We start from the raw sequence: 25878 nt of genomic DNA on the forward strand, positions 1-25878 counted from the left end.
GGGGGACACACTAGCGCGCTCGGTGCGGCGGCCATCTTGGACCCGGTTACCCCGCCTGCGTCCGGCCACGCGCGGTGGCCCAGCCGCTGCCTGCGGGGCGGAGAGAGGACACCGGACACCCTCTCCCCTCGTAACCCCTGGCGGGCCTGTGCTCCTTGGCGGGCCCAGCTCCCACCCCTCCTCCGTGTAAAACCTCGAGCCAGTATCCTGGTGGCGAGTGCCAGCTCTCAGCCCTTTCCTACCTAATGACAGCAGGCACCTCAGTTTTCTTATCTGTGAAGTGGGGGTTTGAGGCCCCCCTCCCAGGGCACCAGCTATAATACCTACTGGTTGAGCATGGACAATGAATTCTCAGCATGAAGCCCAGGACAGTGTCCCATAAATGCCTATGAGCTTTTCATTTTGGTGATTGTGCGGTGCTTTGGAGCCACCCCTGCTGCGATTGCGTCTGTGTGGACTCTGAAGGCCAAGTTGGAGGGGCAGGGGATTGGCAATTTAGGAGTTAAAGCCCGAGTCCTTTAGGACTTGCATGGGACCTTTTGGAAGGGTGTCAGCTCAGGGTGCCCAGGACTGGAAACACTTTGTAGGTTGTGGAACATTTACACGCCCCCGTGCTTGTTATTTTTATCACCCCTGGTTGTGTCCCCAGAGGGACACCGATCAGCACAAACGTCCTAGAATGAAAAGCCCAATGTGCTAGCTGTGAGGGACATGCAGAGGGAGCTGGGACATCACGTCTCAGGAGCTCAGCAGAGGGGAGAAGGGTTTTGGGCCAGTGTGGTGGTGGCCCCAGAAAGGGAGAATTCACACTAGGCCTCAGGTTGCCTATGGGCGCCCCTAGACATGTGCAGCTGCTCTACCCCCTCTGCAAGCCAGAACCCAGCAGTTTGGGATCCCTCAGCTTCCTCAGGGGATGGGAAACTTGCCCAGAACTCAGAGATGAGGGAAGTGCTTGGAAAAAGGGCTAGAGAGAGGTGGGGAGCGGCCAAGGCCTTCTAGAGAATCACACCCAGCCCTCTGCAGGGCTCTGGAGGCCCAAGATGAGGCCTTATTCAGTAATAAACCAGGTGAATGCCAGGAAAGCCCAGGTTCCCCCAATCAATCCTGATGGAAAAAGGGGTAGATAACAAAAATTATCAAGCAAGACATGGGGATGACAGTTTATTTTCAGACACACTCAGAGGGTGGGGGTGGCCAGTGGGCTCCATCTGCATCCCCTCCCCGCATTTGGCTTAACTTCTCTCCCCAAATCCCTAGGCTGTGCAAGTCAGACAAGGCTGTCCCACCCCCACCCAAAGGAGGGGCTTGGGCAGGTGAGGAGTGTAGAGGGTGGGGGGGTAGGTTCAAGTATTCACAGTTCCCCCATCCATACCCCCAGATTACACTGTGCCCAGGCCATGTGGGAGGATCCCAACCCTGAGGTTCCTAGTGGTTCACAGCCCTTCTCTCTCACAAACCTCAAGATGAGCTCCCTACTCTGTTTCCCTGACAAGAACCGCACTCTTAAACCCTGGTGTGCACCAGGAGGGCGCCTCTGCTCTCCACTCACCCAGGGCCTCTGCCTGCCTTATATGGAGTGATGGGGGCAGGCAGACTGCACTACTAGGAATGAATGGGTTGGGAGCAAGTGGTAATGGGTGCGGGGAGAGAATCGAGGATGTCAGGAGGCAGGTTTGGAGAACCTGATGGAGAAATTCAGACAGCTCTGGCCTGTACCCTCACCCCACACCCCAGGCCCAGAATCCCTGAGAGTCCAACAGCCAAGGCAATATAGGGTGGGGGAAATAGGTGCAGGGGACAGCTGAGCAGGTCCTTGTCCCCCACCCCCAGCCAGTCCTGTTCCTGGGGGACATGAAGCTTAGGAAGGGCCACGACTGGGCTCCAGGCCCAGCTCTCAAATTCTAAACTTCCAGAACAGGATTCAGTGGGGGTTTACTAATCCCCACATACTAGATGTCCTGGCTTTGGGCAGAGTGGTGGGAATGGGGGTGGGGAGGTCCTCCTAAGGGTATTATTAAAAAGCTAAAACGGTTAAAAACTTCTTGGGGAGAAGCCACTCCAAGCCTCTTGCTCCCAAGTTATCAACCTTCCCAACACCCAGCAGACAGAGCTGAGCCCCGAGATGGGGCCCATTAGCACCATGCAATGTTGGGGCACCCCTGTATCCTGACTGACCCCTAGGCAGGGGCCCTTCAAAGCTGGAGTGCCCACTTGCTAAAGCTTCTGTACTCTTGGTGGGGTGGGGGGAACCCCTGAGGGGCGGGAGCGAAGGGAGAAAGCTTGGCTAAAGTCCAGGCTGGGGTCTCAGCTGGGACCCCAAAGGGTCCCTCCAGGGGTCATGACTTGAAGAATCTTCGTATCACATACTGGCCCAATAGAACCACAGCCAAAACTATCAGCACGTTCCGGATGGGGCCGTTGCCCAAGTCCAGGGCTGCCACCTGCCAGGAGAGACAGCGGTCACAGAAGGGCTGGCAGTGTATGCGGGCACCCAGGGACTGGGTGGGGCTGGGAGGGGCGGCCCGGCAGCAGGGAGCGGTGCTAGTGCTGGCACTCACCCAGCCACCTCTCTGTGCGATCCACCGGGCGATGCAGTGATGCAGCATGAAGTCAACCACGAAGTGGGTCACCTGGCCCAGGAAGCCAGTCAGGCCGCGCTGGTACACGTGTAGGGCCAGGCGGTAGCCAAAGCCCAGCAGAGCCACCACTCGGCCCCAGTTGATGCCGCTCTCAAACAGGCTGCGGGTAGAGCACGGATACCCTCACTGGAAGCCCCCCAGGAGGCCCTCAGCCTGCTTCCCCTCGCCCAGCCCGTGTCCCCCACCCCTCCCAACTCGAAAGCAAAATGGCTTAGCTGTGAATCAAGGTGGCAGAGGCTGCCCCAGCCTGGCCTCTATTTGGGAAGAGCCTGCATCTCTGTGAAAGGAGAAAGCTCAGAGGGCATGGAAGCGGGTTGCTGCTGCTGCTGTGTTGCCCCAGGGCTGCGGGCGCAAAGGGCACAGAGAGGGCGCAGGGCAGAACGAGCGGACGGAGGCAGCAGGGAGATTACCTGTGGGCATTTCTGCTGGCCTGGCAGCCCAAGGGGCAGCAGAGAGAAAAGGACAAAGAGGAAGTTAGGATAAGTCCTGGAATCACAGCGAGATGGGGGGTGACCTCTAAGGACACAGACAGGACATTCCAGCTCTGAGTACTAATATTCTGAATCTATTGCCTACTCCTGCCTTCACCCCGTTTCAAATCTGCTGAGACTGACCTCCCTGACCTAGATGGTTACAACAGCTAACACCTTGTAAATGTAAACTCTGTTCTAAGCAGATTTTTCCTATTTTGTGGTCGAGGAGACAGATGGCTAGAAAGTTTCGCAAATTAGTAAGAGGCAAAGCTGAGATGTGACCCAGGCATTTGGTCTCTAACCACCACACCAGATTTCCTCTTGATGTGATCACAGCATCTGGACGCCATTTCCAGGACCTGGTAGGGGGTAGCAACCTTACCATCTTTGGTGTGAAATGTGGTTCCAAATTGGAAGGACAGCTGTGTCCTAGCTGGGCTGGGGGGGCTCTGGGGACATCCCCACCCCGCCCGTCTGCAGTCCTAACCTAAACGCTCAAGTCCTCAGTGCCAGAACGCACGAGAGGTGTAAGCTCATGCACCAGAGATGTGGGGTCTGGGACCCAGAGAGAGAAAGACAGGGGCCCCAGGCAACATGTAAATTAACAGCAGACATGGAGACAGCGAGCGTGTCCTGACACTGGCAGAGAAGCTTGTGTGTCCCATCCCCTGGGCAGGGCACAGTGTGGTGATGACAGCACAGCAGAGAGGCAGGGCCGGGGCTACCTGGAGGCGATCTTGGTGAAATACTGATAGGCATTCTCTACTGTGGGCTGCAGGTGCTGTAACATGGTCTGGAACTCCTCGTCATAGCGCTGGTTGATGTCATCCCCGATGATGGCGAGCCTCTGTCCCACCTGCGCCATGGTGCTGGAGGAACAGGAGGCAGCAGGTGAGAGACATGGCAGTCAGGGCTGGGGTCTGGGCTCACGATGAAGGGGCTCTGTCTGAGATGCCCCTGGCCTTGGCACCCCTCCTCGGAGGTCCTGACTGTGTTCTGAGACACAAGGGCTGGGCCCAGGGACAGGGTCCCACATGGGGTTGGGAGCCCAAGGGGAGAGAGGGTCAACAATGAGAGGACAAGACCCCCCCAGATCGCCCAGCTCCCAGGACCTGAAGGCAACTCCGAGCCTCTGCCTCCCTGAAGACGTCCCTGTGGGCAGGGGGCTGCTGCTTACCTGGCAGGTTCTAGGGACAAGGCAGCTATTTCCGGGTCGGCGGGTAGAACCGCCCCTTCAGCCTCCTGCTCCTGCTGATGGCGGTAAAACACGTAGCTGCGGAAAACTTCCTCTGTGTCCTGGGCTACCTGCTCCTCTGAGGATCAAAGCCAGGAGTCAGGGAGGAAGAGCTGGACCTGGTAGCCCGTGCTCTGGGGGTGCTTGCTCTTCCTCAAGGCCATAGCTGTGCTCACCCCTGGCAGCAGGGCCCCTACTCCAGCCCTTACCTGACACCTAGTGCTCACTCTGTGCCAGGTGGTCTTCTGGCACTTCCCATTTAATTCTCACAACAGCCTTGAAGTAGGTGACCCCCACTTTACAGATGCGGTACTGAGGCACAGGGTGGTCATACAGCTGGAATGAGCAGTGGAGCCGGGATATAATTCCAGACATTGGGTCCCTGAGTTTGTTTTAGCTTGTACAAGGGACCCAGCTCTCACAGCTTAGGGAATGTGGGACCACAAAAGCCACAAAGGGAAATAGTGACAGGCCTAGGATGGAACCCAAAGTCCAGGGAACAGCCTGCAGTGGGCTGTGAGCAGCAGGCTTCCCTGATGCTCCCCTTAGAAGAGGGAAGAAGTGCAGCCATCTCACTTCCTCCCCAAAGTCATAAAGTTTTCCCTGTTGAGCAGCCGTGACTCTGTGATAAGCCAACTTACTTCCTTATTTCTCCTACTGCAGGAATAGGTCAGCCACGCCCCACTCTTCTTTCCTTCTAACCCCATCCCACCCCTCTGCCCTGGGATGGCCCTGAGCCCAGCTCACGCTTACTCCCTAGCATCTCCCAGCCTCTGTACCTCCCAGGCCCACACTCCTCCCCACTCCCAGGGTTAACCTTGACTTCACTTTAGCTTCTGAGCCCAATGGGCCACCTGCATTGGATGGGAAGATATTTTCTCCTTTATCCAAGGTGAGTAAACTGAGGCAAGAGAGCCTGCCCCTAAGTCCTGCCTGGCCCTGTCCACTTCTGTTCTCTCCATCCTCACAGACAGCCCTGGTGGTTATGGGATAGCTGAGGGGACAGAAAGACCCTTACCCGAAGTGGAGGAAGGGGCAGGCTCTTCACACCCCTGCCTGGGAGGGCCTGGTCCTTGCCCAGATGCCATTTTTCAGGTCCCAGTGGAGGGCAGTGTTAGCCTGTGGGGGTGGGTTTAAAAAAGCAGAGATGAGGACAAGCAGGGGCCACTGATGAGAGCTTCCTACACAGGAGTGAGGGGGCCCCCCACTCCCCAAAAGACCCCACAGTCCTAGCTCCAGCCATTCTTATTTCACCACCTTGGATCTGTGGAGTCTGCTGTGGAGTCCTAACTTATTGAGCATTTCACTGGCAACTTCAGGGCAGCCTGGGGATGAGAAAACCAAGGCAGCCAAGATTCCCAGCCAGGCATCAGCACCCTGGCATCCAGGGCCCCAGGAGGGGTGGCTATAGCACTGCCCTAGTGAGTCTCAGGTCACAGTTCACTTCACTCCTGGGAAGTGAGTCTAGTTTCATAGGCTGGGGGTTCTTTCCACTGCTCATGGGCCCTCTGCACCCAGCCCAGCACTTACCGCAAGCTTGCCACCTTCCCAGCCAATGACCCATGAAGGTCGTCCTCGAAGGTCCCACTTCCCCTTGGCTGGTCAAAGCACACCTGTTTTCCACCTCAGGCCTATTAGCCACAAATATTTCCTGAGTGCCTATCGTATACTCCAACCATGTATGAGCACCCCCAGGGGGTGTGGAAAATGCACATTAGCTCAGCAAGATAAGCATCATTATACCCATTTCACAGGTGGGAAAAATGAGGCACAAAGAGGTTACTGGCCAAGGCCACATAGCTAGTCAGGGAGTCAGGTTGGTTATCTGAACTTCCATGAGTCCATATACTCAACACTCACTTAAGATTTATCTTCTGGTTTCTGGATCTCAGAGGGTATGCTTTCCAGGGCAACTTTTCCTGGTTACGTGTGGCCCGTGCCTTCCCATTCCTGCCTTGCAGTGAGCTGAGGAGCCCTCAAGAGTCAGAGCCTTTTTCACAGCACCCCAGCCTGCCTCACACAGATACCCCCACTTGCTCTCCTGTCCCCAGCCCCAATTTTCCTCCTTGCCTAGCCCTGGCTATAGCCCCAATGTTCTCCGGGAACCCTTGACACAGGGAGTATTTCCGGGACATGAGCTGTTTCACTTTCAATTTGCACCCCTTTTATTTCCCCCTACCCCCCTGCTGCTTCCATCACCAGCGGGAGTGCCCTTCCCCCCCATTCCTGGGGAGGGGACAGCCCCCACCCTGGGCTAGGCAGAACAGCCCCTCCTCCCTGGGAAGGCCTGTGTACCCTTCCTCACCCCCTCCCTCTCAGACCTGAGGCCATTTTTGAAAGTCCCCAAGGACGGAGAAGGGGTGGGGGAGGGCTGGACCACCAGTGTACTCAGCTCTCCACCCCTCCACTCTCAGGGCGGGAACAGGGAGAAGGCAGAGCCTCCCTCTGCCACACTTGGGTGCTCGTCAAGATAGACCTTTGCCTGGCACACCCCCATCCCGGCAGCTCTTTCAGGAACAAGATACCTGTGCCTCTCCCCTGGTCCCCCAATCTGGGCACCCCAGGACAACGGCCAGAGGATGCTGACTGAACCTGCACCTCCCTTTCCCACGACCCCAGGGCTCACTTCTGGGGAGGAGGTGGAGTCTCAGAACAGTCCCCGAACCAGAGGTCTATGCCAACCCGGGCCTACCCCTGCCCCCATCCAAGTGGCCTGACTTCCTGGTAAGGGGAGTCCCCTACACCCTACCTACTGGGGCTGCTGGGCCCAGAAAGTTCCCCAAAGAAAATGCCTGGCCGGGCTGCAGATGGAGTCCAGGGCTCCTGGGGCAGCAGGAAGCGCCGTCTGGGTTCTCCCCCTGCTCTTGACCTTGGCTCTGACCTCCACTCCCGTCCCCCAGACTGCTAGCAGACCTGGTTATTTGGCACCCGATTCTCAGGCACTCAGGGCCTGGGCTTGAGGGGAAGCTGTCTAAGGGGCAGCCAGAGGGAGCCCTGGCTGAATCAGGCCCCCGTCAGGGGTTGGTGAAGCTGCCCGGGCAAGGCTCCTCCTCCCACCCGGCTCCAGTGGGCTCCCTGCCCCACCCTAGGCCTGGGGTTGCCCAGGGTGGGGAGGATGGACAGGACCCTCCTCCACCTTCCCTCAGCCCCGGCTTACCTGTCCGGACCCTAGCCTAGGCCTAGGATGGGAGGAGACTGGAGATCCTGAGGGGCTAGCGGCTGCTCCCAGGCGAAGCTGCCCAGGCCTGCTTCCAGGAACGGGTGTCAGTGAATTCCTGGAATCTGGATGCAGCCTCTGCTCGTCCCAAGGCAGCCCTGGGGACTGAGAGGCTCCGAGCGGTGATCATAGAGCTGCCGGCCGGCGGCTCCCGGCTCCAATCAGCTCCCTCTAGAGGAAGTTGCTCGGCGGCAGCCGGATGCGGATGTACCTCTGGCAGCCTGGGCTCAGAGCCCCCACCCACAGCCTCGGCCGCGCAGTGCAGTGGCTCCTCCCCTGCTGCTTTTCCCACTCTGGATCCTTGATCTTTCCCCCCTCCCGTCAATCAATACCAATAAACAAGTCAGGATGGTGACGTTTCTTAAGCAGCACTGTGTGCCATGAACGTTAGTAGCCATCGTCTCATTGAATCGTCTCAACAGCCCTTGGAAGTAGGTGCTGTCAGCCAAACCCATTTTACTGATGAACAAAAGCAGCTGAGGCTCAGCTGTTTTAAGGAATTCTTCCCAAGCTCAGCAAGCTGGGTTTAGAATCAAGTCTCTAGGTGCAGTGGGGAATAATAATACTAAATTGAGATACAACGTACAACTAAGACGTGTACTAGGCACCTAGTGGTCTCTGGAGGTAGAAATCCTGAAGGTGATAGTCAGGTAAACAGATGAAAATGTGGTGAGGTCTGCTCCCCACATGGGCACATGCAAGCTGAGTATTCAGAGGAGAGAGAAAAGGGCCACAGATACCAGCCGGCCATCGTCAATGGTTCTCAATGACAGAAGCAGCCACAGGCAGGAACAAGCCAGGTGGAGGGAGGGTGTGCTGAGTCCTCGAGAGCCCTGCCTGCATCATGCTCAGGGTCCAGGTCCACTGTCCACCCTCCAACCCCCTGCTTCCTGGAGCCTCACCAGCCAGCCCCCAGACTGGCTCCCCAAGCCTCCTTCCTCTGCCTCATCAACCCCCTGCCCTCTCTGCCCCCAACTAATCCCCCCACCATGCCCCGCCCCCATAACCACCCCCCACCTGCCTGACCTTTGCCTTCTAGAACTCCTGGAAGTTTCCAACTGTAGGTTTTCATTTGAAAACTCCTCCTGTTCTTAAGCAGTTGGTCCTGGGGTGGCTGCTACAGGTCCTCCCTGTGAGTCAGGGTCCCTCTCAGGATGGAGAGCCCAGCTCCAACCCCTCGATACCGAATTTTGGGCCGCTCCTCCATGTTCCGCTTTTTTCGTAGCCTGGTGGGGAGCAAGGGCAGCCCAAAGAGCTCTGACAAGGCTCTGCTGGGAGATCGGGCGTGCCCCTCACAAGAGCAGGATGCAGTCCCCCTGATGATGGACCACCAGGAGGGGGTGGGGAGGAAGGAGCCCAGGCCACCCGCCACGGGACCCAACACCCTCTCTGTGGCCCTGCCATCAAACGATCCCTCAGGGCTGGGGATGGGGGACATGGGGGCCCAGATCCCCACCCCCGTGGAGGTCCTGAAGGTCGTGGCCCAGGGTGTAGAGATGAAGTCATTTGTGCCCAGAAGCAGCCAGGAGGTGTCTGAGAAAGAGAGAGAAGAGGAGGAGAAGGAGGCAGCAAGGAAGGCCTCTGGGGATACAGGGACCTCAGACAGGTGAAGGACTGGGCTGTGGGTGATGGGAAGGGGTCTGGGATGGAAGTACTGGGACAAGGCCTGGATGTAAGACGGGAAGGATTTGGGCCTGAGATGGGAGGACCCAAATGGGGGAGATGCCAGAATGCGAGTCCCTGGATGCGTGGAGCTCTGGACCAGGTACCTGGACGGGGAAGGATGGACATACCAAGGGCGAGGAGAAGTCTGGAGGTGGGGTGTGAGTATGTGGGGAAGAGGGAGGTTTCTCCCACAAGTTAGGAGTTGCGGATGGAGGCACCTAAAGGAAAGGGAGACAGGCTGGGGACTGGGAAGGAAGTGTGCCAGGGTGAGCGGGCTCCCATTGCTTCCCAGCTCCTTTCTCGGCCCCACTCCACCCTGCCTTCCCTCCCCACTTTCTCCCTCCTGGTTCCCACTGCCATTTGGACCTGACCCCCCCCCCCCCGTGAGGAAGGGAGACCATCTCTCAGCTACCTCCCACCTCCATGATGAAGCCCCAGAGGACCCAGCAAGGAGCTGTTGGGAGCAGGAGCATGGAGGGGCTCTGAGCAGGGCCTGTGGAAGAGGCTTGGGGGTGTGTGAAGGTGTGGGGCCTTTGCCACATCTCTGGGCCCCACCTGCCACTACCACCTGACTATGCTTTGGGATCAGGGACCACTTTGCCCAAGCTCTGGAGCTGGAGAAAGGATGCCTGCAGAGCTCCATGGGGCCACTGGAGGTCAGCCCGGAAGCCTTCAACTGGGAGGAGGAGGAGTGTCTGCTGGACAGGGATGGTGAGTGTGGGAGGGGCCACAGGTGTGGGGCGGGGCCAGAAACAGATCCTCCTCCTCTAGGACTCTGCAGGGCTGTGGGACCTGGAAGGACGCAGCCTAAGGGAATGCTGGAGGCAGGTTCCCTGGGTTTGAATCCCATCTCCACTGTGTTGAGCTGTGTGTGGTGGCACATTGTTCAGCCTTTCTGTTTCACAGTTTCCTCATCTATAAAATGGGAATGTAATAGTACCTATCTCAGAGGTAGTTGCAAGGATTAAATGAGATGTCCTTTATAAAGTGCCTAGAACTGTGTCTGGCACATAGTAGGTGTTTGCTAAAGAAAACCAGGAAACTTCACCCACAGCTCAACCTTCCAGCTGTCCCTGCCCTGCTGGGCCTGGGCCACCTCCCATTGCTATTAGAATGTCAGTGACATTGTCCCATCACAGGAGACCTCAGGCTGGCCTCTTGGACGGTGGGGGCAACTCCCTGGAACCGCCTCCTCACCTTGTACAAGCAGCTTCAGAAATCGACCATGGCCAAGGTCTGTGGGGCCAAGCTGCAGTAGTTGGGGGAGGGGCCAGGGAGGCCTGGGTGGGGCCCCTCCCCACTTCTGGCTGGGCCCCAGGATATGTGGCGTGGGCCAAGGGCGAGCAGTCCCCTTTCCTAACCTTTTGGAGGCTGTTCCCTCCTGCTTTCTGTTTTACGTGGGGTGGGGCTGGGACTGCAGGCTTGGGGTCCTCCTCACCTGCTCAGTGACCTGGCACACCCTCAGCTTCCTCTCAAGGAAGCCTTACTCCATGAGGAGGAAAGTGAGGAAGAAGAAATGGAGGAAGAGAACAGCTCATTCAAGCTCTGTGTCCCAGGCAGTGCCACACTCCAGTCGTCAATCCATAAGACTTTTAGATCGACAGATACAGTGGGTAAGTGCGCTGCCCCCACCTACCCTCCCAACCTGCCCGGAGGAGGAAATCACACTTTGTCTAGTGGCTCATAGGTACGATACCAGTTTTTACCACCAGGTGGTACCAGAGGACCTAAGATGACCACCCGAGGTGGGGGCCAGTGCGGGGCGGAGGGCGGGGGTGGCTGGGCTGGAGGTCCTCCTCTGTCAAGGTTTGGGAGGCAGGAAGGTGGGGGTTGTGACTGTGGGGGCTGTGGCTCCTCGAGTCCCACCCTTTCGCAGCCTGGAATTCTCTTTTGGTGGCCACCTCCATCCCTGGTTTTCCTATCACATATCCACTGTTGTGACAGTGCCCCAAAGGGTGTCCTGAGGGCAGATAAGGAAAGAGTGGGGGCTGGTGATAATATGAAAGAATCGTAGACATTTACATAGTCATTTCTATGGGCCAGATCCTCTTCTAAGACCTTTTCACGAAATAATGCCCTAGGACTCCGAGGTAGGTCCTATTACAGTCTCCACTTCAGTGAGGAAACTAGGCACAGAGAGGTTAAGTAACTTGTCCAAAATCACGCAGCTAGTAAGTGGCAGAGCTGGGACTTGAACTGAGGCAGTTTGGATGGTTCCAGATCCATGCTCATGAGTTGGTGGCTGGATGGGGGGCAGATATCTGCCCCTTGCATGCTCTCCCCAAGAGGTGATGAGACACAGTCATGCTTGCAGGAGGGAGCCCATGGAGAGTGAGTTTCTTGAGGAAGGCATGGCGGTGGGGAGGTGGCATCTGGCTGGCTCCAGGTAATGGGTGAAGAAAGCACTGTGGCTGGGGTGACCACAGGGCTGGGAGGAGGTGGGAGAGGGAGCCGCCGCCTCTTCCTTTGACCTCCAACAGGTTGCTCCACCCCACTCCTGCCTGTCCTTTGCCCATCTCTCTGGCTGTCAGGTTTCATGGAGTCAGAGTTAAAGAAGCTTCTGGTCGTACAGCGGGAGTCCCGCCTCTGGAAGATGGGCATTCACGAGGACAGGGAGCTACTGACCCAACCAGAGATCACCTTGGAGGAGGCGGGCATTTTGGATGGCCAGGTATGCCACCCTGCCTGAGGATACTTGCAAAATGGGGCTGGAGGCCTCCCATCTCCATAGGCCCAGGTCCTGGCTCCAGCGCCTACCCCACTGCCTGGGTAGGGAAGGCAGAATCTCTCCTTGGTGGTATTTCTGAGAATAGGACCGTGACCCCCTGCACACACACAATTCTCCATCAGTCTCTCTCTGTCTCTCACTTGACTCAGAGTCCAAATGTCCATTTTTAAGGCTTGACTTTGCCATTCACTTGCTGTGTGGCCTTGGGCAAGTCCCTTCCCCTCTCTGGGCCTCAATTTCCTCATCCATACAAGGAGGAGATTTGTCTAGGTGGCTTTAAGGCTTTCCAGTTCATCTGTAACTCACATAATGTTGCTCTTTTTCTATTTTCTCTCCCATTCACACCCAAGCCTACTCCCACAAACATAGGTGTGAGGCAGTTCCCCTGCTGGGTCACACCAAGGACCACCCACTGCCCACCCTCCTTGACACCAGCCTTAAAACATTAGGCCTGTCCCAGCTTCTCTGAGTGCACGTGGATGGATGTGTTGTTGAAACGTGTGGGTATCCTTCCTGAGTTAGTTTCCCTTCGTTCATCAGCTCATTCTTTCATTCAGTGGACAGGTGCCCCTGTCGGTCTGTGTGATTTACAAAAGGAAAGAGCACAAGGTTTGGAGACCAGAGTCTTTAGTCCAAGTCCCTGTTCTAGTGTCAGCTTGTTCTGTGACTTTGACTACAGCCTTGGTTCCTTAGCCTGTGAAAGGGGACTGTTGGCAGGGTCAGAGGAGATACAGGCTGGATGCTGTCCCTGCACAGGGCTCTCCAGTATTAAGGATCAGGAATACAGGCCTGCCAGGCACCGAGGGGAGGCCTTCTTATTGCCCTGAGCCCACGTGCCCCCTGAGCTCTGGGGAACAAGGCTGTACCACGTCCTTCTAAGCCACACAGCCTGTCAGCCCTGGCAGGGCCCCATGCTCTGCCTTTTCACCCTAAAGGGATCTGTTACTCACTCACCCTTCTCTCCTTCTACCCTCCCCTAACCTCCAGAACCACCCCCTGAGCTGGCCTGCCCCTGGCCCAGAGGTCACAGTCATGGGGTGGCCTGAGCAACATTGGAGGGGCCTAAGGAGTTTCTGGATGGTGGCATGTGGGGGCCCAGCTCAGTCTTCACTTTGGGGGCACAGCTGCCTCAAAAAGATCTTCCTCCTGTGGGAGTTTCAGGGGTCCTGTCTTCATCACCACCCCACTCTCTCCTTATCTGCCCTCAGGGACACCAAGCTGAGGGGGAAGGAAGCCGCCCCCCACTCTTTGGGGAATGCTGGGGACCTGGGGGAGGGGTGCTGAGGCAACTGAAGCGACACCCTAGGCTGGAGGGAAGAGTGCAAAGCCCCCTTGGTGTGGTGTCCAGGACAGAGGTGACAGAGGGGTGTGGTTGGCTGGGGTGCCTGACTCCTAGGGCTTCCAAGGAACCCCCAAGTTGGATTGGAGGGAGAAGGGTCCCTCCATTTTGTGGGAGGGAGGTGGCTCAGGGTTGGTGGACCGGGGTCAGCTGCAGGATGTAGGGTGGGTCTAGAAAAGGGGGCCTCAGGGTGCTTGTCTCTGGGGAGTAAATGGGGAGGTTCTGGGGGTGCAGAGCCAGAAGGGGAGAGCCCACAGATGCCCAGGCATCTTCCTTCACCCACTTTTCCCCCCCAGCACCTGCTCCTGGAGGAGATGGATGAGATGGGAAACTGGCCTCCAGAGTGAAGCTGCTGCTGAGTCTGCCCTGCCCCCGATCCCTGGAACCTGCACAGGGATGCAGCCCCCCTCTTCTAAGGGAACATCCAAGGAGCTCCTGGGGCCAGGGGGTCTTGGGATAAATGGTGTCCATGTGTCTGCAGGGTGGGCCTGCCCAACAGGCTGTCCCCCCATCAGACTCAGGCCTGTGACGTCATTAATAAAGCCCAATTTAACTTTGGCCTCCTTGGCTGGCAGGCTGTGGACCCGCCCCTCGTCCTCAACTTGGAACAAGCTCAGTTTATTTGGGGTCTCAGTCTAGTCCCCAGTCCGTGCCCATGGGGCTGCAGGACCGTGGGCCCCAGCGGGGCATCTGAGCTAGAGGACAGGAGGTCTGCTGCACCTGACCTGGGGGCGGGAAGAACCCAGGAGCCTCTGCTGCCACAAGACCTGCCCTTGTTGTCAGGAGCTTCCCTGACTTCCCTCCCGCCTAAGTCCCCAGGCCAGGCTTGCGGCCTCACAGGGAGGATCCGGGAATTCTCCAGCAGGAAGTTCCTGCCCAGCTAGCACAAGGACAAAGCCAGGAAAGCAGCCCCTGAGACCGTGGGACCTGCCTCGGGCTGGGCTGGGGGGCAAACGAGGGGTCCCTGGGGTTGATGCAGGAGGGCCCCATCCTGCTGCCCCTGGTCACAGCCCACTCTGCCATGCTCAGTGCCTGGCACCTCTGGGGATCCTGGGCAGAGGGTAGGCCAGACATCTAGAAAACCCAACTCTACCTAATCCCAAGAGCAAGGGTGGGCTTGAGCTGAGGGCTCATGAGGCTGTGCCCTGACTGGCCATGGAAGGGCACACCCTCACACAGGGCTCTGATGGGGGCGGGGCCAGGCCTGGTTTGGACACTCGAAGGTGCTATTCGTAGGGAGGGCCTGTTGGCTCCGTGGGACCCGGTTCCTTCCCTTCTGTGTGAGTCCAGGCTCTGAGGGTCTAGCATACTTTTGAGAGAGAGAGCTCACTCTGCCCCCAACTCTTTTCAACACAATTGCTAGTCGCTTGTCCGGTCTTCTCCACGGGCCCCCACTATGTCTAGCCGGAGGCCTGCTGCTGAGCTGAAGTTCAATATCAGAACATGGCCGCTGCTCTTAATAATCATTGTGATTATTAATAATCATTGTGATTATTAATAGCTGTCTGTTGGATGGATGGCATGTGCTTTGGGTGGGGGTAGGAGAACTGCAGCAACTGGCCTCCTGCCCCAGCCCAGCCCAGCCCAGCCCAGGGAAGGTGGGAGTCCCCACCTCCTACCCCCCAACCTGGAGTCGGGAGAACACGGAGAGGGTAGGTGGTTCACGAGTGGGCTAGGGGCTTTCTCCTGGGCTTCCTGGCCAGGGCCCCTGGCATCGCTGACTCAGCCTCTGAGCTGGAGGCTGGTGGAAGGGGCCATCTGGACTGTCCCCCTGAGTCAGCCAGGAAGCAGCCTTGTGACCATATGACTCACCTGTGCCCTAATTATTTCCTCCCAGAGTGGTGGCTGTTGGGAAGGGTGAGGGCCTTGGAGGGCAGCCTGTGTGCTCCCTGGCTCTGCCTGGACCTCCTGCTCTCCCCTGCACGGACCCAGCATGGACCCCATGAGGATACTTCGCCTCCTTCCCCTTCCTGATAGGCCCCCAAACCTGGTGCCAGCCATGCCCACTGGAGTGGGGAATCCTGGGGCCCAGGGCACTCCAGAATGGAGCTTCTGCCTCTCCCCAGTCAGTTACCCTGGGTGGGGCCAGCCAGTGGCTCCTGGCAGGCACCACCTCAGGTCAGGGCAGGCCAGGCCCAGCTGGTGGCTCAGGCTCCTTGGCTGCCTGCGTGAGCTGAGTGGCCATGCACAGGCCACATCAGCTCCTCAGACCCCATGAGGTGGGGCTATGAGGAGTGAGGGGGCAGAAACCTTGGTTCAGTGGGGGGCTCTGTGCTCACCACTCCCCTGTGCACCTTTCTCTCCCTTTTTGTCAAGTGAGGGTCATGGCACCTCTGCGTCCAGCCCGCCCGGGCTTCCTATGACCTGCCGAGAAGGGCTGGGAGGCTGGGAGGTGTGGCTGGTGCTGGAGCAGGAAGCTGGCACAGACACAAGGGCCTTTTCCCGGTCCCTCAGAGCTCTGGCTGGTCTCTGTGGATGGGCCTGGCTTGACACTCGTGAGTGGTGAAGGCAGGGCTGACATGGCCCTGGGACCTGCTGTGGGGGGAGGCCCGGTGGGCAAGTGGAGACAGCTGGGCTCAGGCTCACCACCACACGGAGACAGCACAGGAGTTTCTGAAAGGCTCTGGTGGAACGCCAGACACATTTGTGGTCAGACCTGAGGACTGGCTGGCTTAAACTTGCCTTGCCCTCCTGGGTATGCCAATAGCTGGGGGAGGCTGCTATGCCCTGCTGTGCGGGCTGGGCCCTGCACAGGGTGCCTGGCTCCAGAGTGAGAGGGCTCTGAAACCCAGAGAGGGTGCCTGTTTCTAATTTGCTCAAAAGGGCCAACTGGGCTGCCGGTGACCCTGGTTAGGCCTGTGGGGTTAAGTTCAGCCATTCTATGAGAACTTGCCAAGTGTCACCACCCTCTGAGTTTCTATCACCTTCCCCATCTTCCTCCATCTCTGTTGGTATCTGCACGTGTGTCGCTGTTTCTGTGTCTGTCTGTTCTCTCTCCTCTCTGTTACATAAAATTTCCCAGGTCCGAGAGATGGAAGGAGGCTGAGAATGCATCATTACATCAAGAATTTAATAAGGGCACTTCCGTACGAGGCGCGTCTCGGACAGTGACAGGATGACGTGGACATCCTCGTGGCAGGCGCTAAGGGGTTACACAGGACAGGACAGGATGGGTAGGGGTGCTGGGCCCCCGATAACGGGCAAATGCCTCACATGCGTGCCTGGGGAAGGGCCAGGGCATGTTCCAGGAACCAGCACAAACCAGCATGCTGCGGGGCATGGGGCAGGGATGGATCAGGGAAGCAACGTCTGTTCTGCCCCAGATCTAGATGGATCTATCCGGAGGGCCCAGCAGTGGTCCTGTCATGTACAGGCTCTTCTCCACACTCTGTTTTTCTGCTGTTGCTCACTAGACCCCTGGTGGGATACAGGCAAGAAAAGCAGTCACCAGATCCATTCTGAGGGTATTGTGGGGACAGGGGTGGCTGAAAGGAAGGCAGTGGGGTGGGGAGAGCAGGGTGGGGGGTCCCAGGGAAATGTGGGCAGAGTCAAAGCTGGGCCTGTCTGCTTGGGGAGACAGTGGGGTCTCCCTGCGGCAGGATAATGGGAATGCTGTTTGAGACGAGCGATGGGATGCAGAAGGCCTCCTTGAGGAGATCGTATGTAAGCAGGACCACCAGGAAATGGGGGTGTTGGAAGGGCATGACAGCAGAGGGCACAGCAAATGCAAATGCCCTGAGGCCTGGTGTCTGGAAGGGCATGAGGCGGAGGGGGAGTAACAGGAGGTGAGGTCAGGAAGGACAGAGGAGACCTTGTATTTTGCTATCTGGGTTTTTAAGGAGTTATTTTATCAGTGAGGAGTAACATGATGTGGTTTGCATTTTAAAAGTCTGCCTTGGCTGCTGAGTGGGAAGAGACTGTAGGGGGAGGAGTAAAGCAGGGAGGACACTTAGGAGGCGTTATTATTATGAAAAGGGGGCTGAGGTTGCTGGGGGGAAGGGTCTTGAGCACCAGGGGGAGCCCATTGGCCTGCAACTCTGTGCCTGGAATTCCCCCCCACCCCCACCCCCATCCCAGAGGGTGGAGGGGGACAGGGGAGACCTTGGGGACTGGGGCGCAGGAAGGGCCTGTTGAAGGTAAGTGGGCGGCCTGGTCACACATGGGCGACTAGGCGAGAGGGCGGCAGGAGAGTGTCAGGAGGTGGTTGGCACCAGCAGGGTGTGTGCTCACCGAGGCAGAGCAAATGTGTCCTGGCAGCAGCCCCACCACGTCGAGAACAGGCTGGGCCAACGGCTGGGAGCCGCTGAACTGTAGGGTGTTTCTGCTCCGGCGGCCCGGGCGGTGCTCAGGCTGGAGCTGGGCTTTCCTCTGCTGAAGGCAGCTTGGTTCAATCTGCCCATCAACCAAGAATCGAAGACACTTCCTGCATGAAATTCCCAGTCGGGGGTGTGGGGTAACAACAGACCCTGCAATGAAAATCAGATGCTAATGTTGCCATAACACAGGTTTGGAGACCACAGAGGAGGGAGGAAGTAATTCCTCGGGTTCAGATGAAGCACCGTTTGTGATTTGGGCTTGCAGGAGGAGGAGTTTGACAGGTGAAGGAAAGGAAGAGGGCGCGCCTGCCGGGGCCGTCTGCACCACTGCCCACCTCTCTGACCAAGCCAGGAACATCCTGGACCCCCCCCCCCCCCGGCTGCTTGTTCAGTTCACCCCTTCAGTCCTTTGCTCCCTGCCATCCACACCGTCTTCACACTTGCTTTCTCAGTACGTTTGCTGGGGCCCCGAATCCCAGCCACAGCGTCCCAACCATCTCAAAGCTACTGCCCATCACTGCTAGGTCCTCCACGCTCCCCTCGATCACCCCCACCCATCCTGTATAGCTCAGCTACAGCACCCCCTCTTCTCCTGGAGTCCTGGTCTAACGGGATCCACATGTTTACCTGCTCTCCCCTGCCCTGGACAGACAGACACACAGGAAGGCCGGCCCTGGGGGCTTTGTCTCCATGTCTGCAGTGTCCAGCGTGGTGGCTGGGGCAGAGCAGGCTCAAGGGGTGGTGCCAGACTGAATGCGTGAGGGAGGGCAGGCGGGGCAGGGGGCTCAAGGATAGACCTGGAGAGGCAGTCAGGGGCACATATGCCAACCTCAGTAGGTTGGCATTTATCCCTAGGGCAGGACTCTAAGGATAACGCTAACGCTGGGGGAGTGGCCTGCTGAGGTGTACAAGGGAGGACGGAGTAGAAGGGCAGGGGGCCATTCAGGAGGCTGTCATAGGCGTCATAGCGGGAGGTGCGTGAGCCTGAGCTGGGACAGTGGCATATGGGGTGGACAGGAGGACCCTTGGGCAGTGGTTTCCAACCGGGCACAGCTCTGTCTGCCAGGAGACATTTGGCAGTGTCTGCAGACAGTTTCATTTTGTGGCAACTTGGAAGGGGTGGTGGTACTAGCATCTAATGGGTAGAGACCTCTCCAGCAGGGGTGTCCTCATCTTTAGTAAAGGTTATTGGGAGAATTAAATGAGTTAATACGTGTACAGTGTTTAGGAAAATACTTAGAAACATTAAACACTAGATAATATGAGCTACTGTTATTTTGGAATATAAATCCTCTTTTTAAAACCCTGCCCCCCATCGTCCAAGTGAGAGCTGAAGTCCTTCCCAGGGCTGCTCAGGCCCCTCACCATCCTGCTCCCTCTCCGCCTCCAAGCCCACCTCATGCTGCCCTCCTTGCTCCATATGCTCTGGCCACACTGGCCTTGTTGCTGTTCCTTGGACATACTCAGCCCCTTCCTGCCTCAGGGCCTTTGCACGTGCTATTCCCGCTGTCTGAAAGCTCTGCCCCGAGGAATTTATGTGATTCACTTCCTCACCTCCTGAGGTCTTTGCATAGCTGTCACCTTCTCGGGGGTATTTATTAACCATCTATGTTTTAAAAAAATATCTACCTTGCCTCCCCCCCAACTTGTCCTGTCCCTATACTTCTGTCCCACTTTATTTTTCTTCAGAGCATTTTCACCATATCATAAAATAAATTATCATATGTTTAATTTACCTAGGTGCTTATTGTCTCTCAGCTCAAATCTAAGCTTTTTTTTTCCCAAGTCAAGTTGTCCTTTCAATCTTAGTTGTGGAGGGCGCAGCTCAGCTCCAGGTCCAGTTGCCATTGTTAGTTCAGGGGGCACTGCCCACCGTCCCTTGTGGGAGTCAACCATCCCTTGGAGGGAGTCAGCAACCTTGTGATTGAGAGCCCGCACTCCAACCAACGGAGCCATCTGGCACAGGCCCATGTGGGGATCGAACTGGCAGCCTTCGGCATCAGGAGCACTAAGCTCCTACCGCCTGAACCACCAGGCCGGCCCCTGAAATCTAAGCTTTGTGAGGGCAGGCACTGTTGCCTGTCTTGTTTGCTCCTGTGTCCTCAGGGCCTAGAACCTCATTAGCACATACCCAGTGTTCCTTTAAGTGTTGCTTCAATGAATGAATAAATAGAGTGAGTGAAAAACTCCACCAGGAGTCAGAGCTGTAGGAGGGGAATGGAGGGCAGGTAGAATTGAGGATGGAAGGGAGGGCCTGAGTGGACCTCTGAGAGGGCCCGGGGTCCTGGCACAGAACCATGTTCATCTGCTCCTCCCCACCCCCCAGCCCCATTCGTTTGTTCACTGGGACCCTCCTTCAGGCAGTGCCTTGCTCTGCCCGCCTGGCCGTGGACATGGTAGCCCCAGCCCAGGCAGATGGCCAGGCCTGAACAAAGTGTCCTTTCCCCTTGATAAGCTGCCTCCTTCCAGAGGCATGCGGGGCAGGACGTGTCCTGCTGCTCAGGAAGTGCCTGAGGGCCTGGGAAGGCTCTGGAGTGGGCAATGGCCGCCACCCGCCTGGAGATGGCACAGAGGAGCAGGGGCCAGGGGCCAGGGGCCAGGGGCCAGGGCAGACCCCTGCCCACCACCAACCCCACCACGCACCCACTCATTCAGCAAATCTCTACTGAGAGCCCATCAGGAGTACAGCTGTGAATGAGTCTCTGCCCTGGTGGGGAGGAGGGAGGCTGGGTGACAGGCTGCCACGCACAGGGACACTGGCCTGCCTGGGCCACTTTGCCTTGGGGTGCTATGGTGTTAGATGGGGCTGGAAGCCTAGAGCAGCTTCAGGGACAACGGGGACAGGCTGGGTACTAAAGGGGAGTCTTACCTCTTAGCCTCAAGGAGGGGCTGGGAGGGTGGATTTATTCAGGCTTCCCTGACACCCCACCCCAGTGCCCCACCCCCTCTCTCTGCGGGTGTTTCAGTGGTGACCATGTCAGTGGGCAGCTGTCAATGGTTTCTGTTCATTGATCATAGCTCAGCTTGTCACAAGCCCTGAACCCTGAGACCCCAGGACCAGAGTCCCAGCCCCTCCCCCCACAGACCTCCTTCTCACTCATAACACTCTTGACTTGCTCCCTCCCTCCTGAAGCCCCTTCCTCCCAGTGGTCCTGCCTCTGTGTTCCCACAGTACCTGCAAAACGTGTGTCCCAGGGGAGGGGAGTTTGGTTACAGAGCGCAGCATCTTCTAGAGGGTAGAGTCACCCTCTCACATCACCGACACTTGCAAGTGCTTGTACGCACACATACACACACTCCCACACCCCATCGCATACCTCTCCAGGTTGCTGACCTGCCCTGGGCCTCAGGGCCGGAGGACTCCTTGGCCTTCCCCATGACAGACAGGCAGGATGGGCAGAGGCGAGGGCTGAGGCCAGAGCTCTGCATTCTCGGGGCCTGAGCCTTCACATATGTAGGCTGGCTGCTGCCTTGAGGGCCTTGGTGTCCCCAGGGCCTATAACCTGTGAGGTCCCAGTTAATGTGGGGAGAGAGCCCTGTTCTGAGATGTCACCTGTGATAGTTTTCAAATATGGCCCAGCATCCTTTGGCCCTCCTCTCGGGGAGGGGTCTCTGTCCTTCTCCCCTTGAATCGGGGAAGGCTATGACTGCCTCCATCAACAAAGTACAGTGGCAGTGACACCATGTGACTGCGGAGGCTGAGTTATAAAAGACCACACAGGTTGCACCTGTTTCCCTTAGGACACTTGCTCTGGGATAAGCCAGCTCCCTGTAAGAAGTCAGACGGCCCTGAGGTTGCCAAGCTGGAGAGGCCACGCAGACTTGCTCATATCCACGGTCCCAGGTGAGTTCCCACAGAGCCAACGCGGCCTGTCAGCCATGGGAAGGAGCCATCCTGCACTCCAGCCCCCTGAGCCTTTCAGAGACTCCAGCCCCCTGAGCCTTTCAGAGACTCCAGCCCCCTGAGCCTTTCAGAGACTCCAGCCCCAGCCAACATCTGAGCAATCACATGAGAGCCCAGGTGAGAACTGCCTAGCCAGGCCCTTCCCTAATTCCTAACCCATCCCGACCCATGAAACTTGGAGCAGAATAAAATGGCCGTTGTTTCCCACCACTGAGCTTGGGATAATTTGTTATGCAGCAATAGTAGTCAGAACATTGCCCCATACATTTCCTGATTCTTCTCCTAGTCCCCTTCCCACCTTGACTCCCAGGATGAACTCTCCTGGATTGGACCCAAAGCCCGGAGATGGCTCCCTGGGCTCTGCGACTACCGAAGGGGAGCTGGGGCAGGCTGCCCACCCTCCCCCCCAGGAGGTGCTTGGCTTACCCTGATGTCCACCACCAGCCAAACACCTGACAGATGAGCTGCTAAGTGGTACCTCCACCCTGGTCCCTCCTGTTTGGCCAGGACTAGGGTGTGTCTGATGCCCACCTCTGTGCCCATGCTGGCCCTCAACCAGGCTCTGCCCTCAGCCCCCGGCACCCCATGTCTCCAAGGCTTGGCCTCCTGTCCCCAGTCTGCTGGCTGAGCAGGACTGGCGCTGGATGAGGATGTGATACTCTGTCAGAGCACAGAGCTGTGGGAAGCTGGGGCTTTGGACGTGGTGGGGTTTGAGTCCATACTAGGACTACTGACTGGTGGTGGGACGTCAGAAACTGACCCGGCTCCCCATCTCCCTGGAGGGACTGGGCTCCAATTGCCCCTGGTGGTCACTGGGTGGACAATGCATCCGTCATTGGCATCTATCCCTTTCCTGTCTCACTTCTCCACTCCTTGATTGGCATTTAACGTGGTCAACTCCACTAATGTATGTGTCCTCGAGTCTTTGTCTCAGGGTCTGCATCGTAGGGAATCCAAACCAAGACAGAGATATCAAGATGAGTCCTCAGTGAGCTTAGAGTCGGGCCTGGGAGTGAAATCAACAGTTAGGATGCTGAAGTGCCAATCAAAGAGTATATGTCATAGATTTAGTAATGACAACGGGCCTCATCTGCTCTGTGCCAGGAAATGGTCAAGATGTCTGCTTATCTTGCTGAACACTCACCATGATCCTCTATGGTTGGTAATGCATTATCCCCATTTGACAGATAAGGAGACTGAGGTGTAGGGAAAGTCCTTTGTTCAAGGTCAAGAACTAGGAAGTGGCAGGTTGTCCTGGAGAGCCTGGGCTCCAAACAGTGGTGGTCCCTACACGTTGTTGACTGCCGCAGGGAGAGCAGAGGTCCTTGGCACAACCTCTGGGAAAGGAGGACATTTAAACTGAGCCTTGAAGAATGAACAGACATTGGGAAGATGGAGCGTCCTGGAAAAGGCCTTGGGCCTTGGTTTCCTCATCATTCAAGTGGACATAATAACGGTGGTTCTCCCATAGGGCTAAGTGAAGGTTAAGTGAGCAGAGACATAAAGGGACGGTAGTACGTGTACTGTAAGTGCTAATTCTTAGTAGCTATGAAAGGGGACAGTGTGAGCTGCTGGGTGTGGTCCTGGCTGGAAGTCTGAACAGGTTTTGGAGGTAACCTTCCAGCTCCCACTCCTAGCACTCAGGCCCTGAGGGGAGGGAGCTGGAGAAGCCTAAGGAAGTTAATTAGTCTGGAAAGCCCTAATTTAGATTTTTTCTCAGGCAGCCTGGAATATTTCTTTTTTAAAAGAACTCCACAACCTTTGTCACCCACTCTCCTTAGCTCCCATCCCTGACAACCTGGAAGTCCTTCCTGCTGTCTAACCTCTTTTCCTCCTGCTGTGCATGTTGTCTCTTGGGACAAAGAGCATGCTAATGAATCATGGTTGGTGCTGGAGTCAGGGCAGGTGCAGCCTTCGTGTGGCGCTCAGACCTTGGTACCTGAGAGAACCCATCCTGGGTGTGGAGGCCCACCGTGCCAGAATTGAGGGAGCCAGGCTAGCTCCCGCTGGAAGATGCAGTCAGAGGAAAGATCTAGGTGACAGCTATAGGTGGAGGCTGGAGGCAAAGGCCTCGTTGGGGTCCCTGTCCCAGTTAGGAGGCTTCCCCAGCCACCAATGAGGGGCTCTGGCAGGGTCCACAAGGGCAAAGGAACAGCCCTCTGTGGGCCTAACTCCTGAGTGAATAAAGATCCCCTCCCAGATTCCCTGTCTGTGACCCTCTACAGAGTGAAGATGAAGCCTACAGGCTTTGGGGTCAGGCAGGCCCGAGTTTGAGTCCTACCTCTGTCACTGATTAGTCGTGTGACATTGGACAAATCCCTTCACCTCCTGAGATTTCCTTATCTGTTTGTACATCTTACTAGCTGTACAAGTTCCACCAATCTAATGGATAGCTGGTTTCCGTTTCCTGTCTGTAGACTGGGAGGGATCCATTTGCTGTTTGACTGCTGTCAAGTCCCCTCAGCTCTGGGAGCCTCAGTTTCCTCATCTGTAAAATGGCAAAAGGGATGAGGTCAGACTAGCTTCATGAATGCAGCCATAGCGCCCCCTAGGAGTGGGCAGCAGGTGTGGGCAATGGCTGATTATTACTGCCTCCCCTTCTGGCTCCAGCCCCAAAGGGCCTTGCCTTGGGGAGCCTTCCTCTCTGTTCCCCCAGCCAACCCTGAACAAATACTGAGGGCTGGCTGAGGTGCTGGGGGCCACTCCCGGGAGTGGCTACAGTTAGAGAAGGTGTAGAATGATGGCAATGCCAACCAAAGGAAGGAGCGGGGCAGGGGCCGGGGCCGGGCCCATGGTGACCATGGCACTTAGGCCCTCGGGGAGCCCTCATCCTATTGCGTGTAGAGTGTCCAGCACACAGCACAGACTCAAGCAATATTCGTCAAGTGGCTGAATGCAGCCCTCCTCTCCGGACTGCTTGCCCGCAAAGGTCCAAAGCTGGGTTTGTTCGCTCCAGACCAGGAGCGCCCCTTCCAGAGAAACACTGGCCAGGTTTGAAGTCCCAGACCCGGAGGGTTTCTGCAGCATTCAGGCCTCAGGAAGGCAGCATCCGGGGGTTGCTGTCTGGGTGGGAGTGGGGGCTGCACTTCACCAGGCCCGGGGAAGGCTCCTGGCTTCCTCTTGGGCTGGCCCAGGAGCTGGGAGGGGGTGTGGGAGGAAGAAGCTGATTGCTCAGCCCGGGAATCCCTTCTCTCCCCCGGCTGCTCTCCATCTGGCCAGCAGCCTCCCCCGCTGCCCCAGCACAAGGGCCCCAGTGTCTGCTCTGCTCCTGGGCAAACAGCAGGCCTTTCTCTCCCGCTCCTCTCTGCAGCGCCTTGGCTGTGACCCCTCCCTGCCCTCGTGGAAGGGCATGGCACACCCCTTGCTGCACAACCTCTTTCTTCTGAACGATCCAGAAACAGAGGCTGGCAAACCTGGTGTAGGAGCAGGTCCTGTTTGGTGGGTGAACCCCTTTATTTCAGCCCTCCCAAGCTTTGGCCAGGCAGCCTGGGCAAGGGACGGATTGCAGGGCCTCAGTCCTGCCAAGGTGGGTGTGGGGCGCAACTGGAGGCCGGGCCCAGCCCAGGTGCACCTGACGTCATCCTGTTTGTGTCCTGCCAGACAAAGGCTGCTCCTGCTGGGCTCTGGCCCACCCCACCCACCCCCCTCCGGCCCGGCCCGGGGAGGTTTGTCATGCTCCTCCCTTTCCCAAAAGGATCACAGGCTGATGTTCCCTTGCCCCCAACCTGCCTCCCTTGCTGACAGGTGAGGTGCAGAGGCCTGGGCAGCTTTCCTCATGGAGCAGTGCCCCCCTCCGGAGTCTAGAAAGAAATGGAATTGCCCAAGGCCTCCTGTCTTCTCAGGGGCTCCTGCCAAGGTCCTAACCTGGGCACCAGGATGAAGTGACCTCACAAGGCAACTGGGAACTGAATCAGAGGGCCTCCACTGGACCCTCCAATGCTTCCCAACTCAGACTTGGAACTCAGCGGGGTGTGCAGCCCAGCCCAGGCCCCTGGACTCCTCCTGGGCAGTGGGTACAACAGGCACTCAATAATGGATTGTTCAGCCGGGGAGGGGATGCGGAGGCCTGATTTGTGAAGAGCTCAAGAAAATCTTCTGCCTCATCAATGTTCCCTCCTTGGTCATCCTATAAAGCAAAATTCCACCATCAGATTGTCATTTATTTAGATCTCAAGCACTTCTCTTTATTGAGAACCCTGAGAACTGTGCAAACAAAGACGATTACAGAGAGTATTTGCTGACTGAGCTGAGTGTTCTACAAAGTAGTTACTTATGCTAGATATTCTCCATTCACCCCTCCGGGTCCACTGGCCACTCTTCTGTGCTCGCGCTGTGTCCAGGGAGGCTGACCTCTGTGGCCTGA

General features: G+C 57.2%; 2 protein-coding genes and 1 long non-coding RNA gene across 3 annotated transcripts; 1 reads left to right on the top strand and 2 right to left on the bottom strand.

Annotated features, from left to right (window-relative positions):
- Positions 1-1148: 1148 nt before the first annotated feature.
- BAK1 (BCL2 antagonist/killer 1) lies at positions 1149-7746 on the bottom strand. The gene is made up of 6 exons (XM_019738841.2): positions 7504-7746; positions 5365-5465; positions 4290-4425; positions 3838-3981; positions 2559-2739; positions 1149-2441 (listed from the first exon to the last, which is right to left on the bottom strand). Exons 2-6 carry the CDS (start codon positions 5432-5434, stop codon positions 2337-2339), a joined length of 636 nt encoding a protein of 211 aa, XP_019594400.1. The 5' UTR covers positions 5435-5465; positions 7504-7746; the 3' UTR covers positions 1149-2336.
- Positions 7747-10573: 2827 nt separating this feature from the next.
- On the top strand, positions 10574-13770 carry LOC109450908 (putative gametogenetin-binding protein 1). Its single transcript, XM_019738662.2, has 3 exons — positions 10574-10841; positions 11760-11899; positions 13592-13770. The coding sequence occupies exons 1-3, from the start codon at positions 10745-10747 to the stop codon at positions 13640-13642; spliced, it is 288 nt and encodes a 95-aa protein (XP_019594221.2). The 5' UTR covers positions 10574-10744; the 3' UTR covers positions 13643-13770.
- Positions 13771-16352: 2582 nt separating this feature from the next.
- Positions 16353-18445, bottom strand: LOC109450947 (uncharacterized). The gene is made up of 3 exons (XR_002137900.2): positions 18239-18445; positions 17526-17761; positions 16353-16712 (listed from the first exon to the last, which is right to left on the bottom strand). It is a non-coding gene; the product is annotated as an uncharacterized LOC109450947 (long non-coding RNA).
- Positions 18446-25878: the final 7433 nt, after the last annotated feature.

Source organism: Rhinolophus sinicus, linkage group LG05 (genome assembly GCF_036562045.2).
Source record: "Rhinolophus sinicus isolate RSC01 linkage group LG05, ASM3656204v1, whole genome shotgun sequence".
NCBI lineage: Eukaryota > Metazoa > Chordata > Mammalia > Chiroptera > Rhinolophidae > Rhinolophus > Rhinolophus sinicus.